The sequence below is a fragment of the Rutilus rutilus genome (genome assembly GCF_951802725.1).
Source record: "Rutilus rutilus genome assembly, chromosome: 18".
Classification (NCBI taxonomy): Eukaryota; Metazoa; Chordata; class Actinopteri; order Cypriniformes; family Leuciscidae; genus Rutilus; species Rutilus rutilus.
Genome location: NC_140231.1, coordinates 32,704,181 through 32,721,785, shown reverse-complemented (window position 1 = coordinate 32,721,785; position 17,605 = coordinate 32,704,181). Strand labels below are relative to the sequence as shown.

At 37.4% G+C, this 17,605-nt stretch overlaps 1 protein-coding gene across 3 annotated transcripts in view; it reads right to left on the bottom strand.

Moving 5' to 3' along the window:
* The window catches only part of LOC311277848 (uncharacterized protein), a 250,745-nt gene that overhangs the window by 56,950 nt on the left and 176,190 nt on the right, over positions 1 to 17,605 (bottom strand). Inside the window, exons 7-8 of one of the 3 annotated variants that reach the window (XM_084388298.1) lie at positions 13,079 to 13,195; positions 8,336 to 9,642 (exon numbers count right to left, since the gene is read on the bottom strand). The exons of 1 other annotated variant lie outside the window; for it this stretch is intronic. In XM_084388298.1, coding sequence (XP_084244424.1) covers positions 8,936 to 9,642; positions 13,079 to 13,195 — 824 coding nt within the window. In that variant the 3' untranslated portion in view covers positions 8,336 to 8,935. Of the gene's footprint in view, positions 1 to 7,287; positions 7,378 to 8,335; positions 9,643 to 13,078; positions 13,196 to 17,605 lie in introns of those variants that run through there. One more of the 3 variants, XM_084388299.1, reaches the window with a different exon arrangement.

The following is a 17,605-nucleotide window of genomic DNA, read 5'->3' as shown; positions in this document are numbered from 1 at the left end:
TAACAGACTGGTAATGTAAACAAATTCAACATATTATTTAGCAATTTTTGCAAAAATATTTACTTTTTCTGAAGGAAAATAAATATTTCTGCATTCTCTAGGATAATTTGGGACCTCTACTATAGCTTATTGTATCTCCAGCAGTGGAGAATACCCTCTCAGAAGGGATAGAATATCCCTTGTAAGAATAAGAATAAGAATATCCAGATCCAGACAGGTGAAACATAATATTTCGATTTGAATGATTGATTCATAAAGACTTCACTTCATTACGGGATGAATCAGCGCTCTAGCAGTTAAATAAACAACTGCATGCATCTTGCGGAAGAACATTGTAACCGGAGCTACTTTGTTTATTTCTATGACGCGCGTGAGTCACTCAGGCACTGTGCTACTCCGCAGCGGTGCCGGGGTAAAGTAGTCCGATAAACGCTTATTACAGGCTTACCGTAGTGATTCAGGATAAGACAAAAATACGGTTTGAAAAAAGGCATTCATGATGTACTCGCTCATTATATACATTTAGTCAATTCTGAAGCGAATTTTCGTTATTTGAAGCGACTTTCAAAAGGTGATTTACTCTGTTTTGGTTGCTACCGTAGACATCAGTGTTTATTCTCGAACTATAAACTTTTATTTCAGTACTTCTGTGATCATTCGAATATTTGTAACACCGAAATACCGATACTGTGTTGTTGAAAAGATTGTGAAAGTAAAGCTGTTTCATAACTGCTCTCTCAGCGACAGCGCAAACAGATTTGAATGTTCCAGTGTGAAGTTTTTGTCATTTAGGAATAAGATCGCGTGGGTGTTTGAATCGAGATCGTCTCTCTCTCTCTCTCTCTCTCTCTCTCTCAAAACGTATATGAGTAGTGCGAGTGCTTTCATTACTATTTTAATATTCATGAGGTGAGTGTGAGACGTCGCTATTAAAGGATAAGCTCCCAGCACTTCGCCTACACATCGGCCCAGAACCGTTTTTGGAACCGAAACTTAGGAATTTCGCACGGTTCCGGTATTTTTCAAAAAACACTACTGGTTCTGGATAAGAACTGGTTCTGGATAAGAACCGGTTTTTGGTTCCCAACCCTATACATAAGGAATACTGTTTCCCGGTCAAAGCCTCTACTTCTTAGCCTGGCAACTTGTGGCAAGCCAGACTTACATCAAGATGTTAGGTCTGGCATTGGCACAGCTCAATCCGAGGGGTGGGATAAACTGTTGTCTTTCAAATTCCCTCTGCACGCAATAGGATAGCGCTACAACCAACCAACCAGAGCGTTTTCCCACCAGTGGAGCTAGTTGATAGATTAAACTTTTGCCGTATCTGGTTGGCAAAACTACGAACACATCTTCCTTTTGTAAGAATGACTTAAGTGCCGGTCTTTGTTCTTTTCTCAAAGAAAAGTTTAATTCCAAGTCCTCCAGAGTCGCGGCCAAAGCCAAATCTAAAGACCACTGTTCGCCAGCAGCAGCCGCCATTCTTTGTTTTCGAGTAGCAGGGAATTCACGCAGAACCGTCACAACTCTGCCGTCATTATGTTAAGCCCGCCCACCGACTCTATACACAATTTGATTGGCCTGACTAGAGTTTGGTTGTTCCAGCTCGAAAGTCAACAGAGAGTTGCTAGACTACCCTGGCTGTAAAATAAATGTTGCTGCCACTAGGGTGCATCTACTTCTACTTCCTCTATTTTGTTTCTAGTGAAAATACTCAACAACCATTTATGAGCACTGTTGATTTAAGTCACACATTTAAGCTTTTCAAAAGCCATAATGTACATTACAGTCTCCTGTCTCAAGGCATCCCAGACTTCAATATTTTACGATTCAAAATAGCTGAATAACTAACAATCTGAGATTTCGGTATAGAGATAAAAGTTAGGATAATAATTTTCAGGAATATTACAGCACAATGAATGTATATTAGCACTGTTTGTTTGTTTTTGGCATCTTACAGAGCTTTTGGATGTGGAAACAGTGACGTCAGACTTAACAAGCTTAACAAAACTTAAGTTAAGTGAAGATGCACATTTTTAATAAGGTTAATGTCAATTATTTTTTCATTTTTTTTACATCGATTTATTACATTGAACATGTGTTTTCATGCTTTTTATTGAGATGTCTTTTCTTGTATAGCCTATTGTATATACATGGTTGATTATTCGTGTTCCTTATGTAGTATACTTTTTTTGTGTGTATTCTATTCATTGATATTAATCTATTACTAACTTTTTTTTCAAGTGCATGTGTATGTATTAAAATGGATCTAAAATATGTAATAAACAATTTTTATTTTGTATTTGGTACAGTTTGTTTATTATAATAGAAGTTAATGGTAACCTAAAGCCGCGTTTCCACCGCAGGAACTTTCCCCAGGAACTAGGAACTTTGGGCTGGTACTCGATGTGTTTACACCGCAGGAACCAGGGTCTAAAATGAAGTTCCGGGTAAATATTTCCCCCTCCGATAGTCCCTGCTCACGAGGTAGTACTTTTTCAAAGTTCAGGAACTTTCAGGGGTGGGACTTGTGCGCTGCACAAGCTGATTGGTTGTGTTCACGCCGCATTTTGGTTGGATGACTCCACGCAGCATTTTCTTTATTTTTAACCTCCCTTTTAAAAAGTGGCTTCATGCAGTAAAGTTGTCTGTCTGCAAATATGGAATTTAATTAAAAAAAACTGGGGGACTGGCGACGAGTTTCAGGCTTTATTATTTGGGTATTTGTGGAAGAGGAAACTTTCTGCGCGTTCGTCACAGCCATCTCACGGCCAATGTCCGCAATAGCTGATAACATACAATTTTATATCTAACGTTAGCATTAAGAGCTCTGAACACGCTTTATCAGTGCTCGTCTCTTTTCTGCCACAGCTTTTAATATTAAGTCATTATGTGTACACATTGTCATCTATTGCAAGGCAAACCATGTTACAAATTTACTATAACAGGATTGAAATAGCGCATTGAGGTGTAACAAACAACTATTTACAAGACTGTCACTATTTATGATTGATAGACGGGGTTCAGGCTTTTTTTAAAGAGTATTTACGCAAAAGGAAATTTTTGCGCGTTATTCCCAGTCATCTCACAACGTACCTTGTCTTAATTTTATACGCATACAAGCTTTCTGAACACGCTTTAGTATCAGTGCTCGTCTATTTTGTTATGTTAATTACCTCGTTAGTAAACCAATAACTGCAACACAGTTTGAATCTCCTCCAAACTTATAAATGTGGCGCTCAAAACTGATTACTGTCCGTCGCAGACTGGGAGGAGCAGTTGCGCGCAGTTTACCTTCCCGGTACTTTAGACCGCGGTGTAAACGCAGAAAGCAACCGGTCTGGGGCAAGAAAGGTTCCTGGGAAAAAAGTTCCTGGGACAAATTGTTCCGGGTAATTTCGGTGGAAAAGCGGCTATAGTAACAACGTGAAATAAAAACACAATCCACTATATTAAAAACAATCCACACAGTGCCTAATATAACAGTTCCTCGGGAAACCTGTGGTTCCTCAGAGAACCGCGCCTTTTTAAAGGGTGCCTAGAGGATCTACAGATGGTTCCGCCAGTGTGGCAAAGTGAAGAACCCCAAAAGGTTCCTCCAGGCACCTTTTATTTTTACAGTGTAGATAAAAGAGTAGGGTGGTCAATGGTTGCAAAAGCTGCCAAAAGATCTAAGAGAACAAGAAGTATTTCCGGAATCAGTAGAGAGATAAATATCGTTTAGCACTCTAAGGAGGGCAGACTCAGTGCTGTGAGCAGACCTAAAACCAGATTGAAAAACCTCATATACACAATTATTTGACAAAAATTGTTGGAGCTGATCTAGCACAATTTTCTCCAATAGCTTAGAAATGAAAGGTAAGACAGAGATAGGCCAAAAAATGTTTACAACAGAAGGATCTAGTGAAGGCTTCTTGAGCAGAGGAGTGACCTTTAGTACCTTATACTTCCTATTTGAGCCAATGCAGATGAATGAGCAAAGTTATTTCAGGGAAGGAACGCCCTTATTGTGGTTGGAGTGAGAGCGTTCTATGATGATTGGTCAGCGCAAATGGCTGTGATCTGATTGGCTTAATCTACTTACGGTGGGTGGAGTCCATTTATTTGTGGATTAGTGTGCAGGTCTTGATGCTAGAAATGTTTCAAAATCCACAAATGCGTGTAGGGATCTACAAATTAACAGGAAGCGACTCACGAATGAATGCCAGGCAGAGTTGTGTTTGTAACATATACACATTTGTAAATATTTTATTTATTTGCAAATCTAATTTTATTTATTTTTGAATTTGATTCATTTTTGTTAAAATCTTTACATTTATTTGTGAATCTTTATTTATTTGGAATAATGTAACAATGCTATCCCTATAACAATCGCTCTCAATTATTCAGCTTTAAGTGTTTTGCTCAAACTGTTTAGAAACTATTCAACTCTTCCAGCTGCAAGGTAGGGCTGAACGATCAATTGCATTTGCGATAATATCGCAATATGATGAAACACGATTTTTTAACCGCAAAAGTTAAAATTAAAATTCTTAACATGATTAATAATTAATAATTTTTGTAATAATTATTTAAAAAAATTAAATTAAATAACATGTAATTAAATAAAGATTTTAAGTGTTATTAATAAGATTAATTAAGTAGATCATGAGGTGCCTAAAGATTCCCATCCCTACTATACAATGATTTATTGCTTGTCTTTGTCGAATAATTCAGAAGATAAAGAACTTAAAAAGTAATCGCATATTAAATCGCAATATTGGTAAAAAAATAATAAATAAATAAATAAAATCGCAATTCGATTATTTTCCAAAATCGTTCAGCCCTACTGCAAGGCTCACATATGCTCCTGAAATTTAATCTGTGCGACCTAAAAATATATTTGGGAGCATTTGTGTGAGTGCAAATAATGGTTGTGGTGCGACCTGTTTTCATTCCTCTACAAAACGTTTGTAAATGTGGAAAGGAGCAGGCTTCACTCAATGTATATATACTTGTAAACTTTAAGAGTGCTGGCCTAGATAATTAGATAAAGTGGGAGAGAGGCCGCACTATGCATATATATACTTTATTTTGCACAGACGCGTTTAGGCACGTGCCGAAAATAAAGTATATATATGCATAGTGCGGCCTCTCTCCCACTTTATCTACAAAACGTTTGCAAATTACTGCACAGTGTGTACCTTATGTGCGCTGATACACGATGGCCGGACCATCATTCTATCCAACGTTACACAACCAATCAAATTCATCCTTATGTGCTTAACTTTAAAGCAGATTTTAGATTGGTTAATATTAGCTGTCAATCACTCCCACTCTCTTTCACTTTCACTTAGAATATTGTCTTTGAACTTCCGTTTTTGGAGTCACTCTGTATATTTCTATGGCATCGCTGTCCAGGAGTAATTAGCAGGAGAAGTGGATTTACTTTATGTAAAGTTAATTAAAGTTATCATGAGGATTGTAATGTTTAAAGCAGATGTCTTAAATGTCAGTAGACCGGAAATATTTTAAAACGAGCCGTTCATTCATAAATACGCAAGATCGCTGTGAAAATACAGACCGGAAGACAGAAGACAACGAGCGCAGTGCTGAAAAGGGGCGGGGCTACATAAGGTCTATAAGGTAGAAATATTTATACGCCATGCAAAAGACTATGCACACTAACCATTACCATAGTAAACATGGTAAATATGAACACTTGAAGAAATCAGACAAATTATAGAGGCTAACACAATCATCTTTTTATTTGATCTGTCAGTAGCCTTACATTACTCTTTATATCGGACTATCATAAAATAAAACAATGTTTTTGCGGGAGCTTCCTCTGTTTCTCTGACTGAAAATATAACTGTACTGGGAGAGAGTGCTAAAGCTCTATATCGCCAAGGCCAATATATCGGCCGATATTTGGCACTTTTAAAATATCGGCATCGGCCGATCAGTTTTTCTGATTGGTCGATGTGTTGGAAGCATGACTTTTATTTTGACGGCGGCGCTGAGAACACCAGCGCCTGAGAAGAGAACAGCAGCGCCTGATCACACAGCGCTCACTCACATTCTCCGTCTTCATTAGTTTATGATCTCTGTCAGTCATATCTAATACTTTGTTAGACAAAACTGGTAACATAATTTAAACAAATCTCTGAATTTCACAAACCTTGCAGATTTAATGGAATCCAGCTGTGATATCTTGTGAAGTGTGCATTTGTAGCCTGCATAAACGTGTGACTGCGAGTGACGGTCGGTCCGTGCGAAGTGAGTGAATGCAAACAGATCAGCTTCAGGAGTCGCAATCGAAAAACTTTAAATCCTTCATTTTAAAATATGCTATGCTATCCATTTGCCCACTGTGTCATATTCATATCGTTTTCACTGTGTGCTGTATGTTATATTAGCGTTACCTTGTCTTTATTTGAAAAAATATGATTACCAGTGCACACAATATTATCAGATTACTGAGTGCAATGTTACAGTGTTTACTTCCTTTTTATTCATATATTTTTAAACAATTACTTTACTTGTGAAAAATACTGTAATAGGATTGCAGATTCTAAATTATAAGCATGTTTATTTTAAAGATTTTTTTCTAATTTATTTAAAATTTATAAAATATTAATTAAAATAAATATAAAGTATATAATAAATACTTTGCTTGTTAATGGATGAATCAGCATTTTTTCATCTATCTCTTGAATGAATAATTCAATAATACATTTGTTTAAGTCACTTGTCGCCACCTAGTAGTGTAACAATGTAATCGATACAATTGTTATTTGAAGCTACATGTTACTTTCAAAAGGTGCTTTTCTCTATTTTGATTGCTTCTGTAGACACCATGTGTTTATATCCAAACTATAATCTTTAATTCTAGTTCCAATTCAAGTTCTTCTGTGATAATAAGAATAGTTGTAACACAGAAATAACATTAAGTGTGTAGTTGAATATACTCTCTGGATCCTTCATTTTTGGTGGGTGCTCCTGACTTTTTGTTCCCAGTGCTACCAAGTAAAAAGGTTCATTTCGAGCCCTGAGCTGATTTTTGTGTTGCTCTTACGTTAAATATGATTAACATGCACTAAAAACTAATTTTACCAGGTTTCATTTATTCATTACATATATCCTCACAAATTAAGTGAAAAAGAGTCAGTAACGAGTTTACGTTTCACATCACGAGCGTAACTTACAACATCAGTCAGTTAATTTCGTGTGATTCACTAAATTAACTGACTCGTTTCCTAGTTTTATTTAGATTTCTCCTAATAAATGATAAATAAATGTACTCACAGTCAGAAAACAGCAGATTTAGAGCAGAATGAACGGCTGTGTTCCACTTCTCCTGTTTATGTTCCCTTCCCTCGCTCACTTGTCTTCTTCTCCTAGACTCGGATGTGTGTCATTGCTTCGGTTGCTCGAGCGCCTCTACTGGCGGAGACCAATCCCTATTAAACTATCTAACTTTCGTCACCTTCCTAAAATAATTGACAAAATCATTTTTATTTTCACAGTTATTTTAGGAAGGTCTATTATTGTAGGCCTACAAGACAACCAAGTACAGATCGGTTATCTTGTTTGAGATACAAACACTAGCCTATCTATCTCCCCAAATATGTTTGATGAGGGATAGGCTAAATGTTCAAACTTCGAATATCTGCTAAGGAGTTTGCAACTGTATTTAGCCTATCTGGACTCCCAACTGTCGCGTGTTTACAGATGTTGTTGATTTTAATATAAATTGACTCCATTTTAAAGTTAGATAACTACACTATTAATAAATGTGAGAGTTAAGAAAGATTTACCTCAAAAACTCAAGAACTCCAGTTCTTCCCGAGCAGCTCAGTGCAAGTTGTCTGATTTCTCCCAATAAAATTAAAATCACAGTCCTCACAGTTTGATAAACACCGTGAATTAAATCCGTGTCATTTTTAGCGCTTAATAAACAAAAAGTTACGCGTCTTGCGGAAGAACTTGTAATCTCTCTGTTTATGTCTATGACAAGTCACGCAGGAACTCTGTTACTCCGCGGCGGTTGCGTCCCGCTCTGATTAAACCAAATAGTCCAAATATAAACACTTCTTATTGGCGTACTGTAGTGATTCAGGATAAGACAAAAACTTGGATTTGTTTGGAAGATGGATTCACAATGTACTTATCTAAAAATTGTAATATTTTGAACGATAGTGTACGTTTATGAATCACGGTGATTCAACAAGATCACGTAGGCCTAGTTGAAATGAAAGCAAATGGCGTTATTTAGAGGAACATCCTATTGAACTAGAATTGCCAAATACAGAGAAACTCATGCAATTTATTCATATTCAGAGGATTGAGACGAGACAAAAATAAGCTTAAACCAAGACGCGTTCCATTTTTTTATTAGTTTTTTAACTAAAACTTTTTAACCAAATTGTTTGTCAAAATACAAGGTATATCACAACGCGTAACATACCTAACATGAAACCTTCTTTCATAACTACTAGATAGCAGCTGTAAAACTAAACTAGGCATGTCATGGCTGAAATGCCAGACACACAGAACATATCTAATTTTCCTGACCAATTTCATCTTCTCTAAGTGATGTTTGTCAGAGTCCATATTATGAGAGGAATCTCCTCTTTGTCGTTCTTCAGATATTACAATAGAAAAACATCTGGTGCAAAAAAAGTCTTCAATATCTTAATGCATCATCTAAACAGCTCTACAAAAAATATCTTATAAATGATGATTTAATGGACCATCTTGTATGACAAATGTATTTTTTTGAAATTCCCAATTTTAAGTTTTAGAAAATAGAATGGGGCAATAGTGTGGAAACAAACAAATTCCCATATTCAGACACTAAAATCAAATTCCACACTTGTCTGTACTGCATATAGGAACCCTGAGAAAATCTAACTATTTACATGTAAGTGATGATCTGGACTAGAACATTTTCTTACTTAGACACCTTTGGGCAATGCTTTTGCTTGTGTTTCAGTAGAGTAGAGAAGAAGGTGAATCTCTTTCCACATGAAGAGCACTGGTGCAGCTTCTCTCCAGTATGAATTCTCTCATGATCTTTCATGGATCCTGACTGAGCGAAACTCTTTCCACAGTGTGAACACTTGAACGGTTTCTCTCCAGTATGAACTCTCTGGTGTCTTTTTAAGTTGCTGGATGTAACAAAGCTCTTCCCACAGTCAGAGCACACATAAGGTCTCACACCAGTGTGAACACTCTCATGCTCTTTCAAAGAATACAGTCGTGAAAAACTCTTTCCACAAAAAGAACAAAAGTGAGGCTTCACAGCAGAATGAACTTTAAGGTGTTTTCTTAAGTTTGATTCCACAACAAATGTTTTATCACACTGATCACAGCTGAATTGTTTCACTCCAGAGTGAATAAACAGATGATCACTGAGATTACTTTTGCGATTGAAACTCTTTCCACACTGAGAGCATGTGAACGGTTTTTCTCCTGTGTGAATTCTCATGTGCACATTAAGTTTTCCTTTCTGAATGTAACTCTTTCCACACTCAGAGCAGGTGAAAGATTCTTCTCCAGTTTTTCGAGCTCGTTTTTGTGTGAAACTCTTCTCCATTGTTGAAATTATGTTTCCATCTTCGTTTTTGAAATGTTTGTCTTCATTCACTTCCATCGGGTCTAAAATCAACATATTACATTTTCAAAATTCAAATAAAGAAGGAAATATTTTGGTGAGAGAGCTCAACGCGCTGCAACTGAAGAAAACACATGCAAATAGAAAAAACACCCGCAAATTAAGAAAACATCTTCATCAGTTTTATAAGACACGTGTGCTCCAAAACATCTTCATCAGTTTTATAACACACGTGTGCTCCAAATACTCACAACACAACCAAATACAGAAACGCACAACAAAAGTTCACAAAAAACAAACAAACACAGAAACGCACTACAAAAGTTCACAACAAAACTAAATACAGAAACGCGCTCAAAACCAAATACAGAAACGCGCTACAAATAGCACAGAACCACAACGGAAATGTTTCCAGGGGACCCAAATAAGTGACGAACCCGGGTGGGACATGCTTATTGCCAAAGAATTTGATATTGCTCAATGTCTACTTTTTATTTATGTTTTGTAAAAAGCATTTATTTGTTTGCAAACCATACAGAAATGACGTTTATGACAACTTTGTATACAACATACAAAATGTATTAGAGTTAACAAAGAGCTGGAAAAAAAAGACTTAATAAAAATAAGAAAGACAGAGAAAAAGAACATGAGGGCAAGATATTAATATATACATCAGTTACATTATACATTTTTTTTTTATTTTTATAAAATGTATATTTATTTTAACATTTAACAGTTATGTTAACAGCAGTAATAAGAAATTCCTGTCATAAGAACAGCTATTCAGCTGATGGTGCTGCGTTGTCATGGGAACATCCCAGGTGAAAATAATGAGGAAAGTGGCTGAATCTGAAATCGATCGTACATCATCAGCTGTACACAGCCAGGTTCGTTACTTATTGGGGTCCCCTGGAAACATTTCCGTTGTGCTATTTGCAGCACGTTTCTGTATTTGGTTTTGTTGTGAACTTTTGTACTGCGTTTCTGTATTTGGTTTTATTGGCCCTGATTTATCATTCTTGCGTAGAAACGGGCGTATATATTGGCGTAAGATTATGCTTACACTCCTCTCATCGCCTGATTTATGAAGCTGTGCGTACCTTTGAAATCCAGGTGTACGCAATACCTCCCCTTGATAAATGCCGCGGCTGAAAACGAGCGTCATTAGAATAACACGCCCCTATATATTCAAGTCTCCGCTCCCCCCACGCCCTCATTTTACGCCATGGACACACGGAAGACGGCAAAGAAGAGAAACTTCTTTGAGAAAGAGAAAGCGAAACCAGGGAAGTGGAAAGAAACAAAATTGATTTCTAGATTTTTATTATTAATGACGCTTATTGATATTTAGAAGAAGAATGTCGTTATTATTATTATTTATATTATTATTATTATTATTTAAAAGAAGAAGAATGTCATTTTTATTATTTTGTCAGTCTGAATTATTTTTTTGGTCATTGAAAACCTTTCATTACTAAACCCAGTCCGTGCACATCTGCCGGGCCTAACCCTGGCCTAACCATCGTTTTAAAGAATATACAACGGAGCGCGTCGAGTGTAAACGCCTCGTCCGTTTGGGGAGGTGCGCGCGCAGTCTGCGGAGACTCGCGCTGCGGAGCCAGACGAAAGTATATATACAAGGCTTGAAACGTCAGGTAAAGCACACAGGCTCGCAACTTAAGGAATACATATGCCTACAATTCAAATTCTTTGGTAAAGTCACACTATTTAAACATTGAAGTCCATGTTGCACAAAAATAAACACTGAAGTTTATAATTACTATGTTGGTGTTTTTTTACAGTGGGTCATAATATATCATATCTTTTAGTTTGTCAGTGCGTTTTGTGGTGTTAGGAATTGTTTTTCTGCGCATTCCCGCACTCAAAACGTGCGTACACCACCTCCTGAGCTGGCGTAGGATTTTAGCGTGCCGTACGCCAACGTCCATATTGATAAATCTCAAAGTCACCGTGGTTTTGGGTGAACGCCAGGTGTACGCTGGAAATTTGGTGTACGCACTTTTGATAAATGAGGGCCATTGTGAGTATTTGGAGCACACGTGAGTTGTAAAACTGATGAAGATGTTTTCTTAATTTGCAGGTGTTTTTTCTATTTGCATGTGTTTTTTTCAGTTGCAGCGCGTTGAGCTGAGAAGCATCGACATATTGTGAAGTACAATATGTCAATGCTTCTCAGGTTTTTGTCAATGGCCCTCATTTATCATTCTTGCGTAGAAACGGGCGTATATGTTGGCGTAAGCTTATGCTTACACTCTTCTCACCGCCTGATTTATGAAGCTGTGCGTACCTTTGAAATCCAGGTGTACGCAATACCTGCGCTTGATAAATGACGCGGCTGAAAACGAGCGTCATTAGAATAACACGCCCCTATATATTCAAGTGTCCGCTCCCCCCACGCCCTCATTTTACGCCATGGACACACGGAAGACGGCAAAGAAGAGAAACTTCTTTGAGAAAGAGAAAGCGAAACCAGGGAAGTGGAAAGAAACAAAATTAATTTCTAGATTTTTATTATTAATGACGCTTATTGTTATTTAGAATGTCGTTATTATTATTATTATTATTTAAAAGAAGAAGGATGTATTTTTTTATTATTTTGTTAGTCTGAATAATTTTTTTGGTCATTGAAAGCCTTTCATTACTAAACCCAGTCCGTGCACATCTGCCGGGCCTAACCCTGGCCTAACCATCGTTTCAAAGAATAGTACAACGGCGAGCGCGTCGAGTATAAACGCCTCGTCCGTTTGGGGAGGTGCGCGCGCAGTCTGCGGAGACTCGCGCTGCGGAGCCAGGCGAAAGTAGCCTATAAACAAGGCTTGAAACGTCAGGTAAAGCGCACAGGCTCGCAACTTAAGGAATACACATGCCTACAATTCAAATGCTTTGGTAAAGTCACACAAATTAAACACTGAAGTCCATGTTGCACAAAAATAAACACTGAAGTTTATAATTACTATGTTGTTGTTTTTTTACAGTGGGTCATAATATATCATATCTTTTAGTTTGTCAGTGCGTTTTGTGGTGTTAGGAATTGTTTTTCTGCGCATTCCCGCACTCAAAACGTGCGTACACCACCTCGTGAGCTGGCGTAGGATTTGAGCGTGCCGTACGCCAACGTCCATATTGATAAATCTCAAAGTCACCGTGGTTTTGGGTGTACGCCAGGTGTACGCTGGAAATTTGGTGTAAGCACTTTTGATAAATGAGGGCCAATGTGTTTTGTGATTTGTGATGTCTTTTGTGATGTTTTTTATGAAGCAACTCTGCACTGTGCCCAAGCAGAATTTCCCCTTGGGGACAATAAAGTTAACCTACCTAGCTCTCTCGGCCACCGTAAAATATGACAACAATAAGAAATATACTAGGCGAGTCACAATCAAGCAAAAATGTAGTTCTTTTTTCAGTTTTCATCTTAATGTTCCTCATCAGTCTTTAAAGAGAATGAAGGAAAACACCAACCTATTTGTTCCTCTGTATCTTCTTCTTTTATTCTGCAGGGTTCTTCCTTAATCTCCATCTTTACAATAGTATGTCCATAGTTTCTCCTGGAGTAATTCCTCCTGCTTGCTGCTTCTCCTGTGGGAAGATGGGAATATTCCCCAGCATTTAAACTCTCATGAACGGCTGTGGGAGCTTCACTGGCTGAAGGAGTGAACTGTGGTCGTTGTTGCTCATTTAGCAGATGATCATCACACTTACAATCACTCTGGATTATTCACGGTTTAAGTGAATTAAAGGTTGATTGCTGTAATCAGACATCAATTAAATGTGGGAATGTGTGCAAAATAGAGACAAAGGAATAGTTTGCCATTCAGATGAGAATTACCTAAAACTGCAGTTATTTCTGGCACTAAAGACTGTAGCATAATTTACAGTAGCCCATTTAGAAAATGTTGTAAAATGTAATTTAGACACACATAGAAGGCTATTATCTGTATTTGAACTTATGGATAGTTCAGTTAAAACCTTGCCCTCTTTTGCTAACTATTAATGTTGTTTAACTTAATGTTCGATGAAATCTGTCTGCTTAAACAATATAAGAATGCGCTGTTTATCTTTCAATCAGTTAAGAGCCTTAATTTTAATATGTTAAAAACGAGACGTGGTGAGTGAAGAGACCCCAAAATAACGCCAAAATATTGTGTTTTTTTTTGTTGTGGAAAGTTCAGTTGTTTATCAACAACCCGATTTGTATATCAAAACCATGGTTACAAGTTGAACGTATATTAAATTTGGCGCCGCATTTTTATAACATGTCCGAGACGAGGCAAAGCTTAAAGTGAGAATAAGATTGTCTCATTTCAATGTTGCAGATGTTGTAACGCTTTACACAGAGGGGGCCGGATAGCTTGCCTGAATGGTTGTAGCCAAGTGTAGGCTAAAACATCTCTGGTTACTCATGTAACCGTAGTTACCTGAGAGGAAGGAAAGAGACATTACGTATGGGGAAATTTATTTTCCTCGAATGCTGAAGCCTGATTTGAATAACTCTTTTGTTTGCAAATAGCCAATGGCGCCTCCATTCTTATATCATGAAGACCTCTTATATATGTCAAAAGTTCAAGGAAATATTGATTTCTCAGTTCATGACCCATTTAATCTGAATGTCAAATTATTTACTTGTAAGTTTAATATTTGTAAGTGATTGATCTGAACATGAACTTTGCTCATTTTTAGACAACTTCGGGCAATTCTTTTTCTTATGTCGCTGTAGATGAGATAATAGGGTGAAACTCTTTCTACATGAAGAGCACTGGTGCAGCTTCTCTCCAGTATGAAATTTCTCATGATCTCTCAAGGTTCCGCGTATCGAGAAACTCTTTTCACAGTGTGAGCACTTGTACGGTTTCTCTCCAGTATGATTTCTCTGGTGTATTTGTAAGGCACTGGATGTAGTGTAGGTCTTCCCACAGTCAAAGCACACATAAGGTCTCACACCAGTATGAATACGCTCATGCACTTTTAAATAGTTCAGTTCTGAAAAACACTTTCCACAAAAAGAACAAACGTGAGGCTTCACACCAGTATGAACTCTAAGATGTGCTCTTAAGCTTGATTCATAAACAAATGTTTTATCACACTGATCACAGCTGAATGATCTCAATCCAGAGTGAGAGAGCAGATGAATGTTGAGATTTCTTTTGGATGTTAAACTTTTTCCACACTGAGAGCATGTGAAAGGTTTTTCTCCAGTGTGAATTCTCATGTGTATATTTAGGTATGTTTTTTCAGTGAAACTCTTTCCACACTGAGTGCATGTATGAGGCTTGTCTCCAGTGTGAATTCTCATGTGTCTCTTAAGTTTTGATTTATCTATTAAATTCTTTCCACACTCAGAGCAGGTGAAATATCCTTTGACTCCAACTTTTCTAGCTTGTTTTTGTGTGAAACACTTTTCAGTCTGTGAAATGATGTTTCCATCTTCATTTAAGGAATAATGAGGGTTATGGAACTGATGCTGTTTGTCTTCATTCACCTCCATTGGGTCTAAAATAAACACAATTGTCAAAATTCAAATAAAGAATGAGAAATGAGAACAATAATTTACTAGGTCAGTCACAATTAAAAAAAATGTTTTTTTCCTTTTTTCAGCTTATTAAAGTCATAAAACTTATTTTATCAATCATTAAAGAGAATGAAGGAAAACACCAACCTATTTGTTCCTCTGTATCTTCATCTTTTATTCTGCAGGGTTCTTCCTTAATCTCCATCTTTACAATAGTATGTCAGTAGTTTCTCCTGGAGTAATTCCTCCTGCTTGCTTCTTCTCCTGTGGGAAGATGGGAATATTCCCCAGCATTTAAACTCTCATGAACGGCTGTGGGAGCTTCACTGACTGAAGGAGTGAATTGTGGTCGTTGTTGCTCATTTAGCAGCTAGAAAATGTTGTAAAATGTAATTTAGACACATAGTAGGGTATTATCTGTATTCGAAGCTATGGATAGTTCAGTTAAAACCTTGCCCTCTTTTGCTGAATATTAATGTTGTTTCATTTAATGTTCGATGAAATCTGTCTGCTTAAACAATATAAGAATGTGCTGTTTATCTTTCAATCAGTCAAGCCTTCATTTTAATATGTTAAAAACGAGACGTGGTGAGTGAAGAGACGCCAAAATATTGTTTTTTTTAGTTGTGGAAAGTTCAGTTGTTTATCAACAACCCGATGTGTATATCAAAACCATGGTTACAAGTTGAACGTATATAAAATTTGGCGCCGCATTTTTATAACATGTCCGAGACGAGGCAAAGCTCCATATTTTATTTTTTTAAGTGAGAATAAGATAGAATGTCTCATTTCAACGTTACAGATGTTGTACACAGAGGGGGCCGGATAGCTTGCCTGAATGGTTGTAGCCACGTTTAGGCTAAAATTAGGTTTATACTCGCCGCGTCCGCACGAGCGCAAAGGTGCACGCGGCAAAAATGACGTAATTCTGGTGTGGGCGGTCATACGCGTTGGGTGCGCAAGACACCATGGCCCTGTCCCAAATGGCACACTCCGGACTTGTGGACTTCCTCAGAGTCCAAACTTTAGTGATGTCATGTAGTGCAGACCTAAAGGGCCCTTGGCGCAAGTCCACGAGGGCGCATTGAGGGGTATTTTTGGGAAATCACATTTTTGCGCTCCGACGTCTTACCTGCATGTCAACTACACAGCCTAATTTTACAGTGTTATATTTTGATATTGTGCATGCCACCTGGGCATTAGACAATAGATACATCATGCTTATTTAAATGATGTATACAGTTGTACATAATAATACACAATGTTCCATTTGAACTAATATTACAATTTTAACACAATGAAAAAGTGCACGAGTTTCAGATGAATTTACAGGTTTCAATATTCATATTATGTTTACATATGACTCAGTAAAGCCCTGACATTCAGTTCTATTTATTTCATGAATCATAATGCAATCATATTATTCAATGCACTATTATGTTTGAGACATCAACCACTGCTCGATGACCATAATGTTTGTAGAAACTGTAGGTAACAACTGGTAAAATGTACATCTAGGTCATAAAAACGGTAATATTTTCTTCTCAGCCATGTCAACAATTATCTGTGAGCGAAATCTCCTCCCATCCGTTGTCTGATTGGCCTTTCGCAAGGATTCCTGGGTAGTTAAAGTGTGTGGAGCCTGCATCTATGCGGGCTTTGCGGAAGACCGCTTCAAGGGTACAAAGGGGGCGCTGCTGAGCACACCTCAGAGCGTTAAAATGCTGAATGAGACGGCCTACGGACTCTTAGACTCTGCGAGCACGCGAAATTTAAGTCCATGAGACCAAAAGTCTACATGAAGTGTGCCATTTGGATGCCATTGGGAATCAAGCTATTTTTGGACTAAGAAGGACATTTTACTTACTGGATATTCTTATAGCATGAAGACCTCTTTTATATATCAAAAGTTCAAGGAAATATTGATTTCTCAGTTCATGACCATTTTAACATGAATGTCAAATTATTTACTTGTAAGTGATTGATCTGAACATGAACTTTGCTCATTTTTAGACAACTTCAGGCAATTCTTTTTCTTATGCCGCTGTAGAGAAGATAATAGGGTGAAACTCTTTCCACATGAAGAGCACTGGTGCAGCTTCTCTCCAGTATGATTTCTCTGGTGTATTTTTAAGGAACTGGATTTAGTGAAGGTCTTCCCACAGTCAAAGCACACATAAGGTCTCACACCAGTATGAATACGCTCATGCTCTTTTAAATAGTTCATTTCTGAAAAACGCTTTCCACAAAAAGAACAAACGTGAGGCTTCACACCATCATGAACTCTAAGGTGTGCTCTTAATCTTGATTCCACAACAAATCTTTTACCGCACTGATCACAGCTGAATGATCTCACTCCAGAGTGACGGCGCAGATGAATGCTGAGGTTACTGTTCTGAATGAAACTCTTTCCACACTGAGAGCATGTGAAAGGTTTTTCTCCAGTGTGAATTCTCACGTGTTTCTTATGGTGTGATTTA